This window comes from Brassica napus, chromosome A3, assembly GCF_020379485.1.
Source record: "Brassica napus cultivar Da-Ae chromosome A3, Da-Ae, whole genome shotgun sequence".
Taxonomy (NCBI): domain Eukaryota; kingdom Viridiplantae; phylum Streptophyta; class Magnoliopsida; order Brassicales; family Brassicaceae; genus Brassica; species Brassica napus.
Genome location: NC_063436.1, coordinates 14,961,922 through 14,979,838, shown reverse-complemented (window position 1 = coordinate 14,979,838; position 17,917 = coordinate 14,961,922). Strand labels below are relative to the sequence as shown.

Here is a 17,917-nt window from a genome sequence, read left to right as displayed (position 1 = left end):
AAGTTGACCAAGAAAGTTAACTTCTAAAATTAGAAAAGTTTCCCGTTATGTATGGAAAGCCAGCATAATTCACGTGTGGACAGGTTTCTTTGCTTCTCCTATATTTGGATATGTTTCTGTAAAGAGAGAAGCCTACTGTTTTCCCCACATGTTCAACCAATTTTGGCAACAATAACCATATTACTTGTTACTTCTCATATGCATCTAAAAGTAGTATAAATTATAAATTAAATGTCAGACTGCTTGTTACAATATCTAATTTATCTATGATCTATATATTAACCATATATGTATACAAAAAACTTTAACAATTTTTAAAGAAGTATATACAACTTGGACTGAATTTTGATTTGAACCTTCTATTCATATTTTAAGGTGCCTGATTAAACATATATCTGTTTTGGTTAATGGTTACTGATTATCCAATAACGTATTATTACAAGGAATTTAATCGCAGACTAATGGATTGGTAAAAAACTCAACTGATAAGTCAATAAACCGAAATCAAAATATAAACCGATTGATAGATAACCCGGGTAAGAGAGGACAGTAGTAAACGACGCCGCTTGAGTGCCACGTAGTTAATACAGAAGAGGAAGATCGTCTATCTCGATCCAACGGCTGATAAAATTTTGCTTGGAAAGCAGGAAAAAAAAAACAAAGAAAAAAAAAATTAGGGCTTTCTTCAATCTCTTCCTTATAGACGCCAGCCACGACTCTCGTTCTGCGATTCTCTCTCTATCTCTCGAAGTATCTTTTGTTCTTTGTAGGAAGCAAAGCAAAGCAAAAATGGTGAAAGGTCCAGGTCTCTACACCGACATCGGCAAAAAAGTCAGAGGTCAAATCTCTCTCTCTCTCTCTCACTGCTTTCCATTTCATTGCGACGAATCCGATAGTTGCAAATTAGGGTTCGGTTTAGGGGGAATGATCTGGGTTTTGTTCGAAGCTCTTGCAATCGGTATAAGATTTTCGGATCCCGATTGGGTCAAAATCAATGTTATGTGCATGCGTATTACTCGATTGAAATTGAGATCGTTTCCTTTGCAGATCTGCTGTACAAGGACCACAACAGCGACCACAAATTGAGTATCACCACTCAATCTCCAGCTGGTGTTGTAAGTTTCTAAGTTTCTTTGCTTTATTACATTTCCATTTTTTAAGTTATGATAAATGTTTCTCGAGTTGTGTTGCTACTTACTGATTAGCTTTTAACTCTACTTTTGAGTTTGTTTGATTGTTTTAAGTGTGTCACCTCTGTGAACTATCCTCTTCCTTTTGTTAGGCTATCACTTCAACTGGAACTAAGAAAGGTGACCTGCTTTTGGGAGATGTCGGTTTTCTTTTGAAACAGAAGAACATCACTACTGATTTGAGAGTTTGCACTGACAATACCGTAAGTTTTGTTCCTCCTACCCAGAATACACATTCATTGTTTAGCTTCTTGTATCAGATTATTTTAACTAAGCAACCAACATCTATGTGTGTTTCTTGTATATACTCATACGCTAACAACATCTATGTTTGCGTATAATGGTTCAGGTTTTGATCACTGCTACGGTTGATGAGGCTGCACCTGGGCTCAAGTCCATCTTCAGCTTCAGGGCCCCTGACCAAAACTCCGGCAAGGTATTATTCACTTTTCAAGCAAGCGTCTAATATTTGTTATAAGTTTGATAGCCTTGCTTTTCTAACTTCATATTCTTTTTTTTTTAAATCGTGTATAATTTTCCAAACAGATTGAGCTTCAGTACTTGCATGACTACGCTGGTATCAGCACGAGCATGGGATTGACTCAGAACCCGACTGTTAACTTCTCTGGTGTTATTGGAACCAATGTGTTGGCTGCTGGTACTGATGTTTCCTTCGACACCAAATCCGGCAATTTCACCAAGATCAATGCTGGTGTTAACTTCACCAAGGATGATTTAATTGCCTCCCTTACCCTGTAAGTCAATTCGTGTGTGAGGAATTTGCGGATTAAATATGGATCTTTGATCAAATTTTGATAATAGATATCTTTGGCTTTTCTTGTTTGTTTAGGAACGACAAAGGAGATTCTGTCAACGCTTCATACTACCACATTGTTAACCCGCTGTTCAACACTGCTGTTGGAGCTGAAGTGAGCCACAAGTTCTCTAGCAAGACCAACACCATAACCGTGGGAACACAGCATTCACTTGACCCCTTGACCACGGTGAAGGCACGTGTGAACAGTGCAGGGATAGCCAATGCACTCATTCAGCACCAGTGGACACCCGGCTCCTTCTTCACAATCTCTGGAGAAGTTGACACCAAGGCTATTGACAAGAATGCTAAGGTTGGATTGGCCCTCTCTCTCAGGCCTTGAATATGAGCTAAGCTAAGCAAACAATAGTTTTTTTTCCGACTTGGGTTCTGTTTTCCTCTGCTTGGTTTGTTGGTTTTAACTTTTAAACTTTCCCCCATTTTCTTGTCGGATTTGTAGAGAATAAAAAAGGCTGAAAAAGGTCGTCTGTCTTGTTGACATGATGAAACATTAAAATCCTTTTGAGTTCTGTTTCTACTTATATGCTATGCACTTTGTTCCTTCCACTCGATTTTGTTTTCGAGACTTTCCTGGGCTCTTTTTTTCCTTCAACACTATCTTATGTTCTCACTCTATTATGTGAAGTAGGTGAGGACTTATTATAAGATTGGATATTCAATTGTGCTCGTTAAGTGAGCGAGCTGAATGAGTTGACTTTTCGAAGGTCTACCTACGTATATGTAGCTTGGGCCCCACACAATAACACACGTATATTATTTCGATGGACAACCAAATACAGTGAGAGATAAGAGTTATACTTACATTTTTTAATTTTATACAAACTTAATCGGCAATATAATTACAAAATCACAAAGACAGACACAATTATTAAATCTGGCAAAAGAAAATATAAAACAACAATCACGATAAAAAAAAAAAACCATTAAAATTTAGTGGGGAAACGACGACTTTTAGATAGTTGACTGTTGACTGGAGCCATTTAGGCATTGGTCTGGTGGGCCTGCAGTAATCCATTTCGAATCTGTGTCGCCACGTCAGCGACGGCGCCGGGACCGTGAGGGATAAACACCGACGAAGATTTGGAGTGAGCTCCGATGTCTCTCATGGTGTCAAAATACTGAGTCATCATCACCATGTCCAACACATCCTTAGCTGACGTCCCCGGCACGTTTCCGGCGAAACCAAGAACACTGTCTCTGAGACCGTCCACGATAGCTTGTCTCTGACGGGCGATACCGAGTCCAGATAGGTACTTGGACTCAGCTTCACCTTCTGCTCTCTTTATCTGAATGATTTTCTCTGCCTCTGCTTTCTCGTTCGCCGCCACTCTCATCCTCGCCGCTGTAACGTTGTTTTAAAAGATCAGAGACCTAACTTTTGATTATGTGGTTTCTAAGGTTTGGGAGATTATGCCTTACCGGCGTTGATTTCGTTCATGGCGCGTTTAACCTGTTGGTCAGGCTCGATGTCGATGATAAGGGTTTGAAGGATCTCATAACCATAAGCAGTCATGGCTTTGTCTAGCTCTTCTTCCACTGATTTTGCTATTTCATTCTTCTGCTCGAACACATCGTCCAAGTTCAGCTTTGGTACACATGCTCTGATCACTGGGAAAACAGAATATCAGAATCTTTGAATTATTGGGAAATGAAGAAGAAGATGAAGGAGTAATTACCATCGAAGACATAGGCTTTGATTTGGGAAGTTGGGTTGCTAAGTCTGTAGAAAGCATCACTTGCCTTGTCGACCAAGACTCTGTATTGTATAGATGCAACCACTGTCACAAACACATTGTCCTGATACATAATGGTACGTTAGAAGGGAGGTATGTCTATATATGTATACATATATATGTGTTGAGCGTTGCTTACCTTTGTCTTGGTTTCGCATTGAACATCAAGTTGCTGTAGACGGAGGGTGAGGTGACCGGCAACATAATCACCTATGACCCAGGGCACAAACTGAAGACCTGGATTAAGGACTTTTTCAAACTTGCCAAATCTCTCCTTGATCGCCACATCTGATTGCTTCACCAGCACGCAGCACAAAAGGTTCCCCATTACTTAGTCTTGTAAGGATAAGAGCAAGAATGATTTAGAATATGTATTCTCTTTTCCACCTTATAGTGCTCTGTAAAGGTTTGTGTAAGACAGAAAAGTCGCATGAGGGGTTGTTATATAGATAAGATGAATAAGATGATGATCGTGACACCATGTCATATATGACTATTCCTCGAAAATTATCGTATTTATTATATTCGAAGGTGACATTTCTTTTTGAAAAGTCTAATGTATATCTTGGTTCTTGGAGATATTTTCTTCTTCTGTTCTTTTTGTTTATTTTGACAAAACTTCAGATAAACGGGTTAACCACCTCCACCAGATACACTTGTGTGAGTTATATAATTGTTTTATCTTATATGATAATGATTACAAATTAATTATAGAAGAAAAACGCGAGGTATACTTTATGAGTTCATGATAATTTCTTGGTAGTTAAGAGAATCAAATATACTACTATGATAGCCTTGTCAGACGACAAGCCACCAATATATGCATACTCAAAGTTGAAGGGAAAACGTGGACTGGACTTTATTTATGTGTAGGGTTCCAAAATAAAAATAAAAATAAATAAATAAAACAAGGTGGGTTTTAATATATATTGCTTTCTATTTTTATTTATATTACTATGTAGCTGTTATGTGTAGGATTTCAAAATTAAAATTCAAATAAATTACAGAAAAAGCAAGCAAAATTTAGAGTTAAGAATTTTTGGAATAAAAGTCGTCGGTCGTTGCGGCTCGCATGTTTACCATAGAAAATGGATAACTTGCATCTGAGTATCTGGATAATAATAATAATTTCACGTAAGAAATGGTGTCACTATATATGACATTATTTTGTTTGTCTCAATATTCGATTGATCTATTCAAAGCGACAAGCGGATGACTGGATGAGTACAAAAATAAAAAGAGGAAAAATTCAAAAGATTTAAAAGCAAAAGTTCTTCCACATTTAGCAATACCCAATACCATAAATTGTTGATATTCTATACCCCGTCCCAAAATTTGCATATATTTTTATAAAATAATATATTAATTTATTAACAAACAAAATTTAAAAGTCGTCATATAATCTCTCAAACGCAAAATAGTTGTGTAATTTTTCTAATTTCTCTTAATCCAATATATAATTTTGAAAACTAGTATTTCAAATGAAAAATGATAATATTCCAAATTTTACAAAATATAAAAACTTTGTTGTGAAAATAAGTTTTTTGAAATGCAACACAAAAAATTGTTTTGCAAAAATCAAAAGTAGTATAATATTTGAAATTTTAATTTAATAACAAAAAGAAATCAGAAAACCTTATATCATAGCAGCCAAAAAATCATATGTAGATAAAATTTACTAAAATAACATGTAGCCATAAATAATTTTTATTTCCATAGTAACTTGAATGTAGATCTATGATTGTAATCTGTACTATTTATAAAATATACAAAAAAACAGAGATAGTATATTTTTCAATCATGTTAACTGAAACATGTTAAAAAAAGGAACAATGATTTGAACTGCACTGAGACAGAATCATGAGCAGTTTTTAGTAGAAAAGAAGTAAACAAAAAAGTTGGTACGTATGCATGCTGCCCTCTCAGCTTTTTCCATTAGAAGAAGAGTTTTTGTAGCTGTGAAAGAGTTTAACTAGACGCTCGAGCACTGCAGCGCTTTTGGAGAAGTAACCGGAGAAACCAACCGGAGCCGAAGCAGGAGGGAAATCTTCAGGTGGCATAGCAAAAGGATGAACCATTTTCTCCATAGTCTCCAGTGTTAAACAAGAACCAACCTCTTGCAGCCTCTCTGGTCCCATTATCGGAAGCGTGTGTTCCCTCATCAATGACTCTGCCTCCTCGTCATTCTTCTGTTTTTTTTTCACACCAATAAAATTAGTATATTTTTCGAACGTTAATAACAATAAGAACAATAGTGCCTCTTCTTCTTTACCTCCTCTAAGGGGGACAAGTCAGCTCCACGGCTGAATGTAAGTTCAATGCGGAATCTCTTGGGGTCTTCGAGTGATACCTGCAACCAGACAATAATATTTATTAGATATATGTTGAAGCCTATGTATGATGTAAGAGAAGAAGGGTGTGTAGACCTCGGTGTTTTCAAAGAGCCTTAGGACAATGTAGCTCATGTAATCAAGTTCTTTTGTTTTGAAAAGACGTTCCAATGCGTTTTGGGAGATGAGACTTTCTTCTCCTTGAAGTGATTCGTCGAGGTTACAGTATCTAAGTACGTTCATCAGCGAATGAATATGCGATTCCTATTACAATATCAAAGCAGTTTCACTCTCACACACTTGAAGACCATATATATATACAAGCAATAGAATGGAGAAAGAAGGAAACTTACAGATGTGAAGTAGAGTCGAGTCCTCACATGACGTTCAGGTGTCTTGACATTTGCATACCTAAAATGGGAAAATGAAAAGCAATTAGTATAAAACACTTAAGAATATGCAAAAACCAAGAAAAGGAGAAGAAGAAAGAAACTATACAAGCAGAGAGTAAGCTATTACTTAGGATCTAATCGGTATTTGGTTTCTTTATCGTCATCATCTTCATCCTTATCACCAGTGCCAGGTCGTCTCAAATCATCTCTCTTTGGTTGAATATTTTTGTCTTGTTGTTTTTTCGAGGCAGATAATGACAATGTGACATGTTGTTCTTTGAGTTCAGCAACACTCATTGCTTCTTCTCGAGTATTCCTCAAGTCTATCAAGATTTTCCCCATTAAGCGCCTAGCAACCTTTTTTCACGGAAAAATAGATTTTGATAAAGATGTGAGAGATCCACTGGAAACACCATATATAAACTACTCTCGTAGCTAGCCTATAAAATGTCAACCTTTGAACCGATTTTAAGCTTCTGTTGTGGATTGATTCCATACTCGTTTGGGATCACACCATCTGCAAGCAACTGCAACCACAAAACACATTATTTAGTCATAATTGCTAACACAGTCAACGCAATACAGAGATCTACCAAGAAAGGTCATGTTCATTAGTATGCCTTGGAAGATAACAAAGTATTATTGTAAGTGAAAACTGGAAAAGAGAAAATACAGTTTGTACCTGTGCAACTTTGAAGAGTTCATCTAATCCTTGTAGACCTAGATGGGAATTATGCAACAGGTCGTACCTGGTGACGTTAACAGACATATTAAAGTAAATTCATAAACGAGATACACCAAAAAACCACCATAACATATATAACTTACTTGCATGAATCATAAATATCCGGAATCTGCGTGATGTCAAATCGGCTGCAAGTTAAAACTGAACTATTAGTGCTACTCTCACTCACTCACAAGCCTCTAAATAATGTTTAAAAAATTTGATAAGAAACTTACTCTTTTCTTTCATTATAGAGATCCCTTGCGAGTTTTATCCACCGAGCAAACATGAGAAGAAACCCTTCACTACCGCATGGTAATCCAGAAGCAATCCTATCACTGTCAATGTTTGTCTTTCCAAGAGCCTTTGCTTGATCATACATATCATATGGCTCAGTGAGGTTCTCCTTCTCATCCATTGCAAGTATTCTTACTTGTTCAGTCACATTCTTGGTCAATGTCACCTAATGAGGGAGCCACAAAAATGAGAGCAATACCCACAGAGGTTACCAATGTGCTCATCAGTGCCTATGCAATAGTACGTTGTTGTGCAAACAAAACTCTAAAAAAAAAAGGTTGGTGATGTACTTCACACCAGTAGTAAACTAAGACTAGATGGAAAAGTGTGAGTACCAATTCACGGAGGAGTCCATTAGCATTGGGAGGAACTCCAGCTCCATCAGTCATCCAAGGGAATTCTTCAGAGGAGCCATGCTCATTGGTCATTTTTTTGCCACACGTTACAATCTCATTCAATCTAGCCTGCATAGTCCAAGTAGTGAAATCAAAACTGTTAACATATTTAAGGTGGACTATTCAGAAAATGATTCATCATGGGACAAACCTTGGCCGCTTCCATTTCAATGCTGGCAGTATCAAGACCATCCAACATGGAAGAGTCCTTGCTAACCAAAGAAACCTAGAGAAGCAAGACAGATAAAAATATTATTAGTAATACACATGATGACATTGCAAATTAAGCACCAACAAGATTTAAAAAAAGAAAGAAAAACCAGGATTGGTGTCAGCTGTCCTTCTAGGTCAAGCAGACCTTTAGCAAAAGCAGCTGCAGACATCTGGTCAACATATGCAAACCAATTCAATAATTATTTTTTCCAACACATATGTTTAATTATCTTGAGTAGTATCAATGTAAAAGGTGTACGTACCTGAACACGTCCCTCGTCAGAGCTGTAAATTTTAAGGTCATGACGGTATGTACTATGGAGACGAAGCAAACCAGTCCCTTCACCTGAAAAAACATATAGTAAAGCCATTTCATCGTCAAATACTCCAAAAAAAAAGTAACAAATAAAAAAAAACAGATTAGGCGGCCTTACCTGGATACATATTGTATCGGAAGAATCTACCAAGCTCTTCTGCCTGCATGCAGATGAAGCAAACATCAATAAGTTAAACAATTTTCCATATTTGGGAAACATATATATATATATATAGCAATGACAAATTAAATGGTAGAGTATGTAAGCACCTGTTTTCTACCAGCGTGAGTTAGAACACCGCCGTATTTAAGAATCATAAGGGCCTCTACAGGTCTTTCTTCTTCGCCTTCACCATCCCACTTCAGCGGCTTCAGCTGAACCTTCCTGTATATCCCAGAAAAATTTCCTCCCTGCGCCATACCAAAAGGTTTTCTGCTATAAGAATATGACCTCATGAATTAAATAAAAAATGCATAATGCTAGCTTACTTATAAGAGTTTTAACTCCCTAAATGATACTATGTAATACTTTCCACGGACTATATTCAAAAAAAAAAAAGAGAAAGTACTAAAGAACCTCTTCAAGAACTGCTTTAACTTGGCGAAGCTTCTCAGCATGTTCAAGGTCTTCTGGATCACTATCACTCTCACGACCTGGTCTACATATAAAAAAAGAAAGACCATATTGTCGGTACGAGTATTCAACACATGGAAAAGGTAGACCAGACATGCTTTTTGGAGAGAAGATAGAGTTCAGGGTTGTACCTTGTACGGGGAACTAACATTCTTGTGGCATCTAATAGGTCTTGCAACTGGACTGCACTTTTTAGTTTTGTCTGCAAAATTTGACAAAATATATAAAATGAACAAGGCAGATAAAAGATGGATGACAGAAAAAGTCGATCTCCTCACCTCAGCTCTTGGCTTTCCACCATTGTACTTCAACATCAGGTTTAACAGTTTCGCCTCTGTAACATTTAGTTTCACCTTCTGTTTTGGAGTTCGATCACCACTGTCATGTAATAACAAAATTTTAACAGAGAGAAGTATAGATGAGATATAGGTGATTTATATGCTAAAAAAAACATACTGTCGAATAACAGCAATGACACAACGCAACTCTTCTGACTGTCCATTCCCTTGACGGGTTAGTCTTTTATTAGGCTGTACAGGCTTACTGAACTTCCAAGGCAAAGTGTGAGGGAGAGTCGATGACAGATGAGGAGCCTTTACGTCCAAACACATTTTTCTTAGCACACAAGCAGCATCGTCGTAATACCTTACATAGTATAGTATGAGAGGTTTGTGAATAATACTTTAACGGTGCACATTTTAGAGAGTTAAAATAAAGTGAAGAATGCTATTAGCTTACTTGTAAGAGTTCTTGACAAAACTCCATCCATTTACATCACAAACATATGAACATCCCTCAGATCGTAGAAGATCAAACCCACACACCTGATGAAATTTGTAAAAAAAATAAAAATAATTTAGTACCATTATAAAGAAAATAAAACTCTGCGAGAGCCAGAGGGATTGGATTCACAACATACAGTTTGCCTAAATGCAATGCAAAGTTGTCTAGCCATTTGCTTTTCTGCAGGGGTAAGCAACACTGGATATCTCACCTGTTCAATAAAAAAATAAAATAATAGTGTTACACCATCATGAAACATTTACCAAATCATAATCAATAGACTTTGATATTCTATTCAAAATATAGCCCCTCTTCTTTTTTTTTGTGCACCTAAAATATAGCCCTCTCTCCATAAGAAAATGAGATAGTGTCAAATTTCATTCTATTTAAGGTAAATGATCGGTAGACGACGTACTTCCTTGCCATCAGTATTCCTCATAACAACACCATCAACAACAGGCGACTTTCTTGCTTCAGCATGTGCGTATTCAGGACCCACTGTGTATACCTGTATTTAAGCCAGCATCCAGATTGTCAGTACAGAGCTCGTGAAAGCCAAAACTTCACGAAAAAATGTTCACCAGACAAAAAAACAACCAGCAAATAGGAGCTAAGTCATATAAACATATAGGCCATTAACATGATAACCTTATAAATGTAGGACACTTGACACCAAGAATAGTACGATATTCTCAGAAAGATTAATGTGGTCTAAAAGATGAAATGAGCTAATAGAGAAACATGCAGAAGGAAAATAAACACATACCTTGACATCAGTTCCTCCGGTGGACATAAACTCTTCATATATAAAGGAACCCTCTCTCCTTACTCTTCTGACGTCTGGATGAAACTCACTTGATCGGTTCCCAATCTTAAAGTAAAATGGAGACGAACGAGATACATTAGCTGAAAACGAGTCCCAGAGGAATATGACACTAATTATTATGAAAAATATATTAGAATATCAACAATTGAATCCATAGCAGCCAAATTCTTCTGGAGAGATACCTTGCGGAACAATTCTTTCATGCCTCCACCTGCCGAGCTAGGGTAGTATATCATGATACTATGGTCATCTCCTACAAACGCACAAAGAATGTTAACTGTCGGAAGATAAATATAACGAGGATAGCCATCATCATATAACAACTAAGAACATTAAATGAGAATATAGCCTTGAAAAATCACCTCTGTTTATATTCATTGTACCTCAATATTTAACTCATATGAGATAACAGATTCAAGTGAAATTGGTTACGAAATATCAGAGGAAAATACAAAACACACTCCTATGGTTATTTTTCTACTTTAGACTTATGGATAAATAGATAATAAGCTGGCATGAAAAAGAGAGAGCAAGAGGCAAAAAAGAGAAGATCACCATTGACAGGCTTTTCCACAAATGGCTTCCAGAAGCGTTCACCATTAACCTCAACAAAATCTTCTTCCTCGACAAAATAATCTACTTCTTCATTTGGTACCTTTCTGTTGACACAAGCATACCTAGGAACTGGGATTCCATACATCTCAAGATGCTGAAAAATGCACACAAAAGCTATTTGTTAGTAGCAAGGAAAAATAAAATATATGTAGTAGCTCTTCTTTGTCTCATTAGCCCTGGAAACTTTGAAAAATTATCAAAAGTACACAGAACCAACTTATTGCATCCTAATATGCAATACCTCGTACACCTTGCGGCGATCATGAAGAAGATACTGTGGATCTAGTTCATTCACTAAAAATGGCCTGAACAAGACAAGTTTGAAAAGTTGTCAACCTCAGAAGCCGGAGTCATGAGAAAGCTTTTATATGGGAGCCAAAATCAAGAAATAAAAAAGGTGAAAAAAACTCACTTTCTTAAAGCAGCATAAGCCTGAGCCTTTTCAAGAGGATATCCAGTGGAATGGAAAGCAATCAAGCAATCACAAATGGGCCAGCTGAAACAGCAAATTCTCATGTCAGGTTTTTGTACTTGATATATATATATATATATATATATATATATATATATATATATATTGGAGAAAGTACTTGATATATATAGAGATTAACTACTATTTCTCCTAGTACACTAATAATGGGACGTCATTCATAACTGGAAAAGGGAAAAAGTAAACTCTTTAGTACAACAAACCTTTCTATTGGATCTTCAAGTATGACTTTATCCCGAAAATGTAAGATCTGCGGATAAAGTTGTCCATGACATGAAAAATATAAAGAATACACCAGAGAATATACAAAGACAAATTAGTCAACAACATTTCTAGTCGCAAACTAATTCAACAACTTGGAAAATGAACACAAAAAGAGCATCTCCCAAGCTAAATAACAAGCCATCTAATCAAAAGCAACCTCTCTCCAGGTTAAATAGTAAACTATATATAGAGTACTACAAACCAGAAAATTATAGCATATAAAAATCTTGGAACAAAGAAGAAACCCGTGAGTACAAAGTTACCTCAAATTCACCAAACGACTCCAGTCTGTCCAAAATTTGACCCATGGGACTTGAGGAGACCTATAAATCCACAACGAGCTATCTTTGAGCGATCGAGAAGAACACATAGTAAAAACAAGAGGACTCCAAAATAAACTACAAACCAACCATCCGAGTCTGTTGGTCAGTAGAAGAAAACATCGAGCAGTAACAATTTTTTTTTAAAAAAATGAAAGATAACATCGGAGCCGCATTTCACCTTCTTTTCCATGACGCATACTCCAACCTTTATCTTCCCACCACCAACATCAACACTCGCTCCTTCTTCTACTTCCATATCTACTCCTCTCTCGCAGAGAACAAGATGAAGGAGACAAAGAGAGAGTTACCAGTAAAACAATGATGATCACAAGGCAGAGCAATAGCGACGACAATATATAATGCTTGTGAAGAAGGCAAAACATAGATAGACTTTGGAAAGTAAATATATTAAGAATATCTAACGAACGCTGATTAAGCACGAGGACATAAAAGGGACAATCAATCGTCACTGGCCGTGCCGTTAAGACTAATACCTAAAATAAATAAAAATATGCTTTATTGTTTTTTAATTTCTAGTCAAAATGGAGCCACGACTTGACGCTATAGCGTAATATCGTCCGTGAGCTGATAGTGATGGGAAACTTTTTATTAAATGTGATTACTAACAAACTAACGTATCACATGGTCCACTGTGTCACTTATCAATGTTTACATAAAAATCTATCTGTCGTTATTAGCGTTCTGGTGTGATTTTTGGTCAAGAAAAGAAAATAAAAAATAAAAACTGTGAAAGAATAAAATCCAAGGATTCCAGAATATGCAGAAGAGAAAAATGTAATTTAGCTTTTTGGTTGCTTTCGAGCTTTTTCTTATTCTAAACCATTTGTGCAAAGAGTTAAAAAGGTTATAATCAAAACACAGTAGCTGACATATCAGGCTTTCATACTACATTTGTTTATTATAAAATTCTGCTAAGAACTGATTTGTTAGGTATGATCTAATCTGATATATTCAGTCTGAAGATTTACAGAAAATTTACTAAAGTTTGATTTTATTTTGGTCTTTTAGTTATACACTTTTAGATTTGTAATATGAAAGTGTCTGAAAGCAGGTTTAACTAGACTTAAAGAAATGTTTTATAAAACCTGTTCAGTAAATTTTGTTCACATTCTGTGTTACTTAATTATAGGCTCCACTCGGCCGATGCATTCGACTTACACTTTTCGGGTAAGGTTTGAAGTACCTTGTTTATCACATGATATCATGAATAACACATAGCTTGTTAAGCAAGAAACCTAATAATGTTTTGAAGGACCTGATTACATTTTGCATTTTTCCAATTTTCCCAAAAAGAAAGAATACTTGATATCAAACAAATTAAATGTAGTTTGAGTTTCGTAACAATTAAACCCTGTTAAAATGTAATACACGGAGGTGCCTTGTTATTCAAGAAATATTTGGAACCCCTAATTATACCATCATATTTTGAAGACAGGACAACATTTTGGATCCATAAACGACCACAACAGTCCATAGGGTATTCTTTAGTTGTTCCGCTACGGTCTTAGACTCTTAACAAACGGGCTCTTGATCATCTTTGGAGACTATTGTAGATCTTTGTTGACTCATTATAATTTAACATAAAAGGCAAACAAATGCAATTGTCACATTCTCAAAGTGATTAGCTCGTACTTCAAGCACTTATGTATTAGATAATGTATAACTTCCACGATGATACAACTCAGCAATATTAAGTTTTGTTTCTTCTTTCTGCGCGGCAATAATCATGTTCTTAAAGTGATTAAGTCGTATTTGTTCTTGTCCAATTTCTTCAACGGTTGAAAACTTTCTATGAGGCTTGGAAAAACACTAGTCTTCTGCTCAGAAATATGAATACATTCTCACTGATTCGTCAAGAATCTCTGAAGTCTGACATGTGAATATTTCATAAAATCATCACCGCAGGAACCAAGCAAGATAAATAAATAAAATCAAATTATTGTTTAAAAGGAAGATAGATGTTAGCTAGAGATCAGAGTTTGGTTAAGAAAGTTTTCGGTCACGGTTAATCTGAAACACGGACCAATTTAGTTGCTCATCATATCTCTTCTTTCTCTTATCCTCAAAAATCAAAACCAATACAAATTTTGAAAACGAAGATAACATTGTATTAAAAAAAAAAATACTGAACATCAAGAAGATCATATTGTTGCAGTTATTATCTCATCATCTGATCTATTCTCATTGTACTTTCTCACACATAAATAAAACATCTAGATAGGAAAAATAATGAAGATGAACCAAAAAAACTGAAAGAGAGATAGAGAGAAGTCTAAGTTGGAGGAGAGAGATGATTCATATTTAAAGTAGGTGTCACCGGCGGTGACGAGGAGAAACCCTAGCAAATAGTGGTGGAATATGGGCTTTTTCATAACTCCCAATATATAACACCTCTATGGCTCATTAACTATGGCTTTTAGGCTGAACAACCGAACCGAGCCCATGACTTTGACACAGACAGACTTAAACTAACTGTTTGCCAAAAGATTTCACGATTGATCCAACTTTACTAAACTTAAGTAGCAAACCGTTAGGAGAAAGACATGTTTTCTCAAAAGAGATTTATTCATCAAGAAATATTTCTTGCAAAAGACTCAAAACATTATTGTTTCGTGTATTTGGTTACATAACATCTCAAGCCTCGCATCCAACAACAACAAACAAGATATGAATACAACAACAAGAGAGAAATTACAAAAAGCAGAGAAATAAATAAGAGTGTGAGACTCAGTTCTTGACAGTGGTGACGTGTTTGAGGAGCATCTCCACAACATCATTGGAAATCCTGGAAGCTTCGTTCTTGAGCTGTTCGATTTTGGCATCAGTCTCTTGCTCCAGCCTCTTCACATTCGCACCTGAGTCTCCACTTGTCTGTTTGTTTTCCCCCAGATGTATGTATATACATGGATTATTATTACAAAGAAGAAGAAAAAAGAACACTAGATTGTCTTATATCACTTTGTAGAATATATATTACCTCCTCAAGTTTTCTCTGAAAGTCTTGCTCAGTTTTAGCCTTGTATTCGGCAATCTCCTTCTCAGCCTCTTCTTTGGCTTGCTTCAGCCTTGCCATCTTTGCTGCAACACAAGATCACAAATCAAACTCCAAACATTTATAATCAAAGCTCCAGCAAGACAAATTGGACACTATGCATTATCCTCAACAAGTGCTTATCATTTATAAATATACAAGTTTGGATAATTTTCGGCCACAAGATCATCTGTATTTAACTATTTATGTTTAGATTCAGAATGCAAGCATGTGGGGGAAACTAAGAAAGTAGAAAAATAAGAGAAATTACCGGTTCTGGCAGCATTGACAATGTGTTGAGCTTCCTGTTCAGCAGCAAGCAACTGCTGGATCCCACCTTGACCTCCTCCTCTGCTCGATTCCATCTCTCTTTTCTCCTACACAAACTATAAGTCTTGTTAGATAAATGAAGTTTGTGGATCAACCCAAAAATAGAACTTCTGAACATTTTTTTGACGCAAGCTAATAGGTGATCCAACTAACTGATCACTATTTGGCGTAAAATATTAATCAGAAAGTACTAAAAAGGACTATTAATGTTTCAAAGTGTTGGTTTAGAGGTTCGGTCGGAGAATCATAACTTGATCCGTTAAATGAAAGCAGATCATGTGTTAAATCTAGCAGCAATCCATAACAAGTGAAAAAAAAAGCAAAATAGATCTAAGAAGTAGTCAACAATACGAAGATACGTTTTGACTTCCGGCTGAAAAACCGATCTCATTGCAGAGAGAGAGAAGGCATACCTTGGCTTGGCTTGTTTGGAGGAGGAGAGAATCAATCAATCGGAGAGGGGATCTGATCACTCACACGTCTATCCAATTTAACTGTAAGTAAACTACTAAAATGAGTAATGGCCCACGTTTTAATTCAAACGATAGCCCATTTATAATGGGCCATCTTTCAAAAAAAAAGCTTGCACTCAGATATAAGAGAAAAGGCCCAATCATTTATTAATAATTTAATTAAAAAAATGTATTGATTGTTGTTGCGCTTTCTGTCTCTCGCTCATTCATCCAAAAACAAATATTCCTGACACTCTCTCTCTCTCTCTCTCTAACCCAAAGTAAAGTAACCATCCACGTTTTTGTTGCTTTCAATACGAATCACAGATTCGATCTCTCTCTCTCTCTCTCTCTCCTTCCCTGCATCCATGGAGTCGGATAACAGCGCCGGTTTCACCTACTTGGGTCGCAATTTCAGCAATCTGAGTGTCAACGACCACTCCTCCGCTTTCAGCGACTGCAACAGCGACAGATCCGGCGAGTTCCCCTCCGCCTCCTCCGAGAGCCGCCGCCTCCTCCTCTCCTGCGCCTCCGATAACTCCGACGACCTCATCCGTCACCTCGTCGCTCATCTCGACTCCTCCTCCTCCTCCGTCGACGAGCAGAAGCAAGCCGCCATGGAGATCAGGCTCCTCTCCAAGAACAAACCCGAGAACCGCATCAAAATCGCCAACGCCGGAGCCGTCAAGCCTCTCATCTCCCTGATCTCCTCCTCCGATCCTCAGCTCCAGGAGTACGGTGTCACCGCCATCCTCAACCTCTCCCTCTGCGACGAGAACAAGGACCTCATCGCTTCCTCCGGCGCCATCAAGCCGCTCGTCAGAGCGTTGAAGATGGGAACTCCGACCGCCAAGGAGAACGCCGCCTGCGCTTTGCTCCGGCTATCTCAGGTGGAGGACAACAAGGTCGCGATCGGGAGATCGGGAGCGATTCCTCTCCTCGTGAGCCTTCTTGAAACCGGAGGATTCAGGGCCAAGAAGGACGCGTCGACGGCTCTCTACTCGCTCTGCTCTGCTAAGGAGAACAAACTCAGAGCCGTGCAGGCGGGAATCATGAAGCCGCTGGTGGAACTGATGGCTGACTTCGGATCCAACATGGTGGACAAGTCGGCGTTTGTGATGAGCCTGCTTATGTCGGTGCCGGAGTCTAAGCCGGCGCTCGTGGAGGAAGGAGGGGTTCCGGTGCTGGTGGAGATAGTGGAGGTGGGGACGCAGAGACAGAAGGAGATTGCTGTGTCGATACTGCTTCAGCTCTGTGAGGAGAGTGTGGTGTATCGAACCATGGTGGCTAGGGAAGGAGCGATTCCTCCGCTTGTGGCGCTTACTCAGGCGGGGACAAGTCGAGCGAAGCAAAAGGCGGAGGCTTTGATTGAGTTTTTAAGGCAGCCAAGATCTGGGGTTAGTAGTAACGGTGGAAGATCGTCCCAACTGTGAGAGATGATTCAACCCTTTTGTTATATTTTGTTTTTTTACACTTGTTAATGCTTAAAGAAGAAGATACACAGATGACAAACAATCAGACAAGGGTGTAAATAGTTTGTGCACTAAAATGTAGAAAGTTAGCTTTGCTTTGCCTTTATAAACTATCTTCCTTGCGTTTGGCTTTTATTTTTCAAGTTGATAAATCTCAGTTTGGTTTTAACAGTTTCACTTCCCACTGAAATCTATTATCATCTTGGTAATAATATAACTAAATAACCTTTACATGTGCAGTCTATTGACTA

At 37.4% G+C, this 17,917-nt stretch overlaps 5 protein-coding genes and 1 non-coding gene across 7 annotated transcripts; 2 read left to right on the top strand and 4 right to left on the bottom strand.

The window, feature by feature from the left end:
- Window positions 1-609: 609 nt before the first annotated feature.
- LOC106438907 (mitochondrial outer membrane protein porin 1-like) lies at window positions 610-2,571 on the top strand. The gene is made up of 6 exons (XM_013880198.3): window positions 610-838; window positions 1,048-1,115; window positions 1,283-1,393; window positions 1,540-1,626; window positions 1,737-1,945; window positions 2,041-2,571. The coding sequence occupies exons 1-6, from the start codon at window positions 790-792 to the stop codon at window positions 2,345-2,347; spliced, it is 831 nt and encodes a 276-aa protein (XP_013735652.2). The 5' UTR covers window positions 610-789; the 3' UTR covers window positions 2,348-2,571.
- A 194-nt stretch (window positions 2,572-2,765) lies between these two features.
- On the bottom strand, window positions 2,766-4,209 carry LOC106438905 (hypersensitive-induced response protein 3). The gene is made up of 4 exons (XM_013880196.3): window positions 3,898-4,209; window positions 3,702-3,822; window positions 3,445-3,633; window positions 2,766-3,367 (listed from the first exon to the last, which is right to left on the bottom strand). The coding sequence occupies exons 1-4, from the start codon at window positions 4,084-4,086 to the stop codon at window positions 3,006-3,008; spliced, it is 861 nt and encodes a 286-aa protein (XP_013735650.1). The 5' UTR covers window positions 4,087-4,209; the 3' UTR covers window positions 2,766-3,005.
- Window positions 4,210-5,449: 1,240 nt separating this feature from the next.
- LOC106438902 (inositol hexakisphosphate and diphosphoinositol-pentakisphosphate kinase VIP1-like) lies at window positions 5,450-12,890 on the bottom strand. Its single transcript, XM_013880192.3, has 30 exons — window positions 12,539-12,890; window positions 12,301-12,360; window positions 11,977-12,023; window positions 11,696-11,779; window positions 11,525-11,588; window positions 11,224-11,377; window positions 10,851-10,921; window positions 10,609-10,713; window positions 10,258-10,350; window positions 9,979-10,053; window positions 9,798-9,883; window positions 9,516-9,704; window positions 9,338-9,437; window positions 9,191-9,261; window positions 9,003-9,084; window positions 8,696-8,836; window positions 8,544-8,586; window positions 8,373-8,455; window positions 8,217-8,279; window positions 8,048-8,122; window positions 7,837-7,965; window positions 7,441-7,667; window positions 7,309-7,353; window positions 7,163-7,229; window positions 6,936-7,007; window positions 6,608-6,837; window positions 6,442-6,499; window positions 6,185-6,352; window positions 6,031-6,108; window positions 5,450-5,947 (listed from the first exon to the last, which is right to left on the bottom strand). Exons 1-30 carry the CDS (start codon window positions 12,614-12,616, stop codon window positions 5,681-5,683), a joined length of 3,105 nt encoding a protein of 1,034 aa, XP_013735646.2. The 5' UTR covers window positions 12,617-12,890; the 3' UTR covers window positions 5,450-5,680.
- A 1,305-nt stretch (window positions 12,891-14,195) lies between these two features.
- LOC125607802 lies at window positions 14,196-14,289 on the bottom strand. The gene has a single exon (XR_007338868.1). It is a non-coding gene; the product is annotated as a small nucleolar RNA R64/Z200 family (small nucleolar RNA).
- Window positions 14,290-14,925: 636 nt separating this feature from the next.
- LOC106438901 (V-type proton ATPase subunit G1-like) lies at window positions 14,926-16,255 on the bottom strand. Of its 2 annotated transcripts, none has more exons than XM_048776182.1 (4): window positions 16,156-16,255; window positions 15,684-15,798; window positions 15,359-15,459; window positions 14,926-15,252 (listed from the first exon to the last, which is right to left on the bottom strand). In XM_048776182.1, exons 2-4 carry the CDS (start codon window positions 15,775-15,777, stop codon window positions 15,109-15,111), a joined length of 339 nt encoding a protein of 112 aa, XP_048632139.1. In that variant the 5' UTR covers window positions 15,778-15,798; window positions 16,156-16,255; the 3' UTR covers window positions 14,926-15,108. The 2 variants fall into 2 exon arrangements, with proteins under 2 accessions (XP_048632139.1, XP_048632140.1); XM_048776183.1 differs by having other exon boundaries at window positions 15,684-15,789; window positions 16,156-16,253.
- A 140-nt stretch (window positions 16,256-16,395) lies between these two features.
- LOC106438897 (U-box domain-containing protein 4-like) lies at window positions 16,396-17,801 on the top strand. The gene has a single exon (XM_022716224.2). It carries the CDS (start codon window positions 16,563-16,565, stop codon window positions 17,625-17,627), a length of 1,065 nt encoding a protein of 354 aa, XP_022571945.2. The 5' UTR covers window positions 16,396-16,562; the 3' UTR covers window positions 17,628-17,801.
- Window positions 17,802-17,917: the final 116 nt, after the last annotated feature.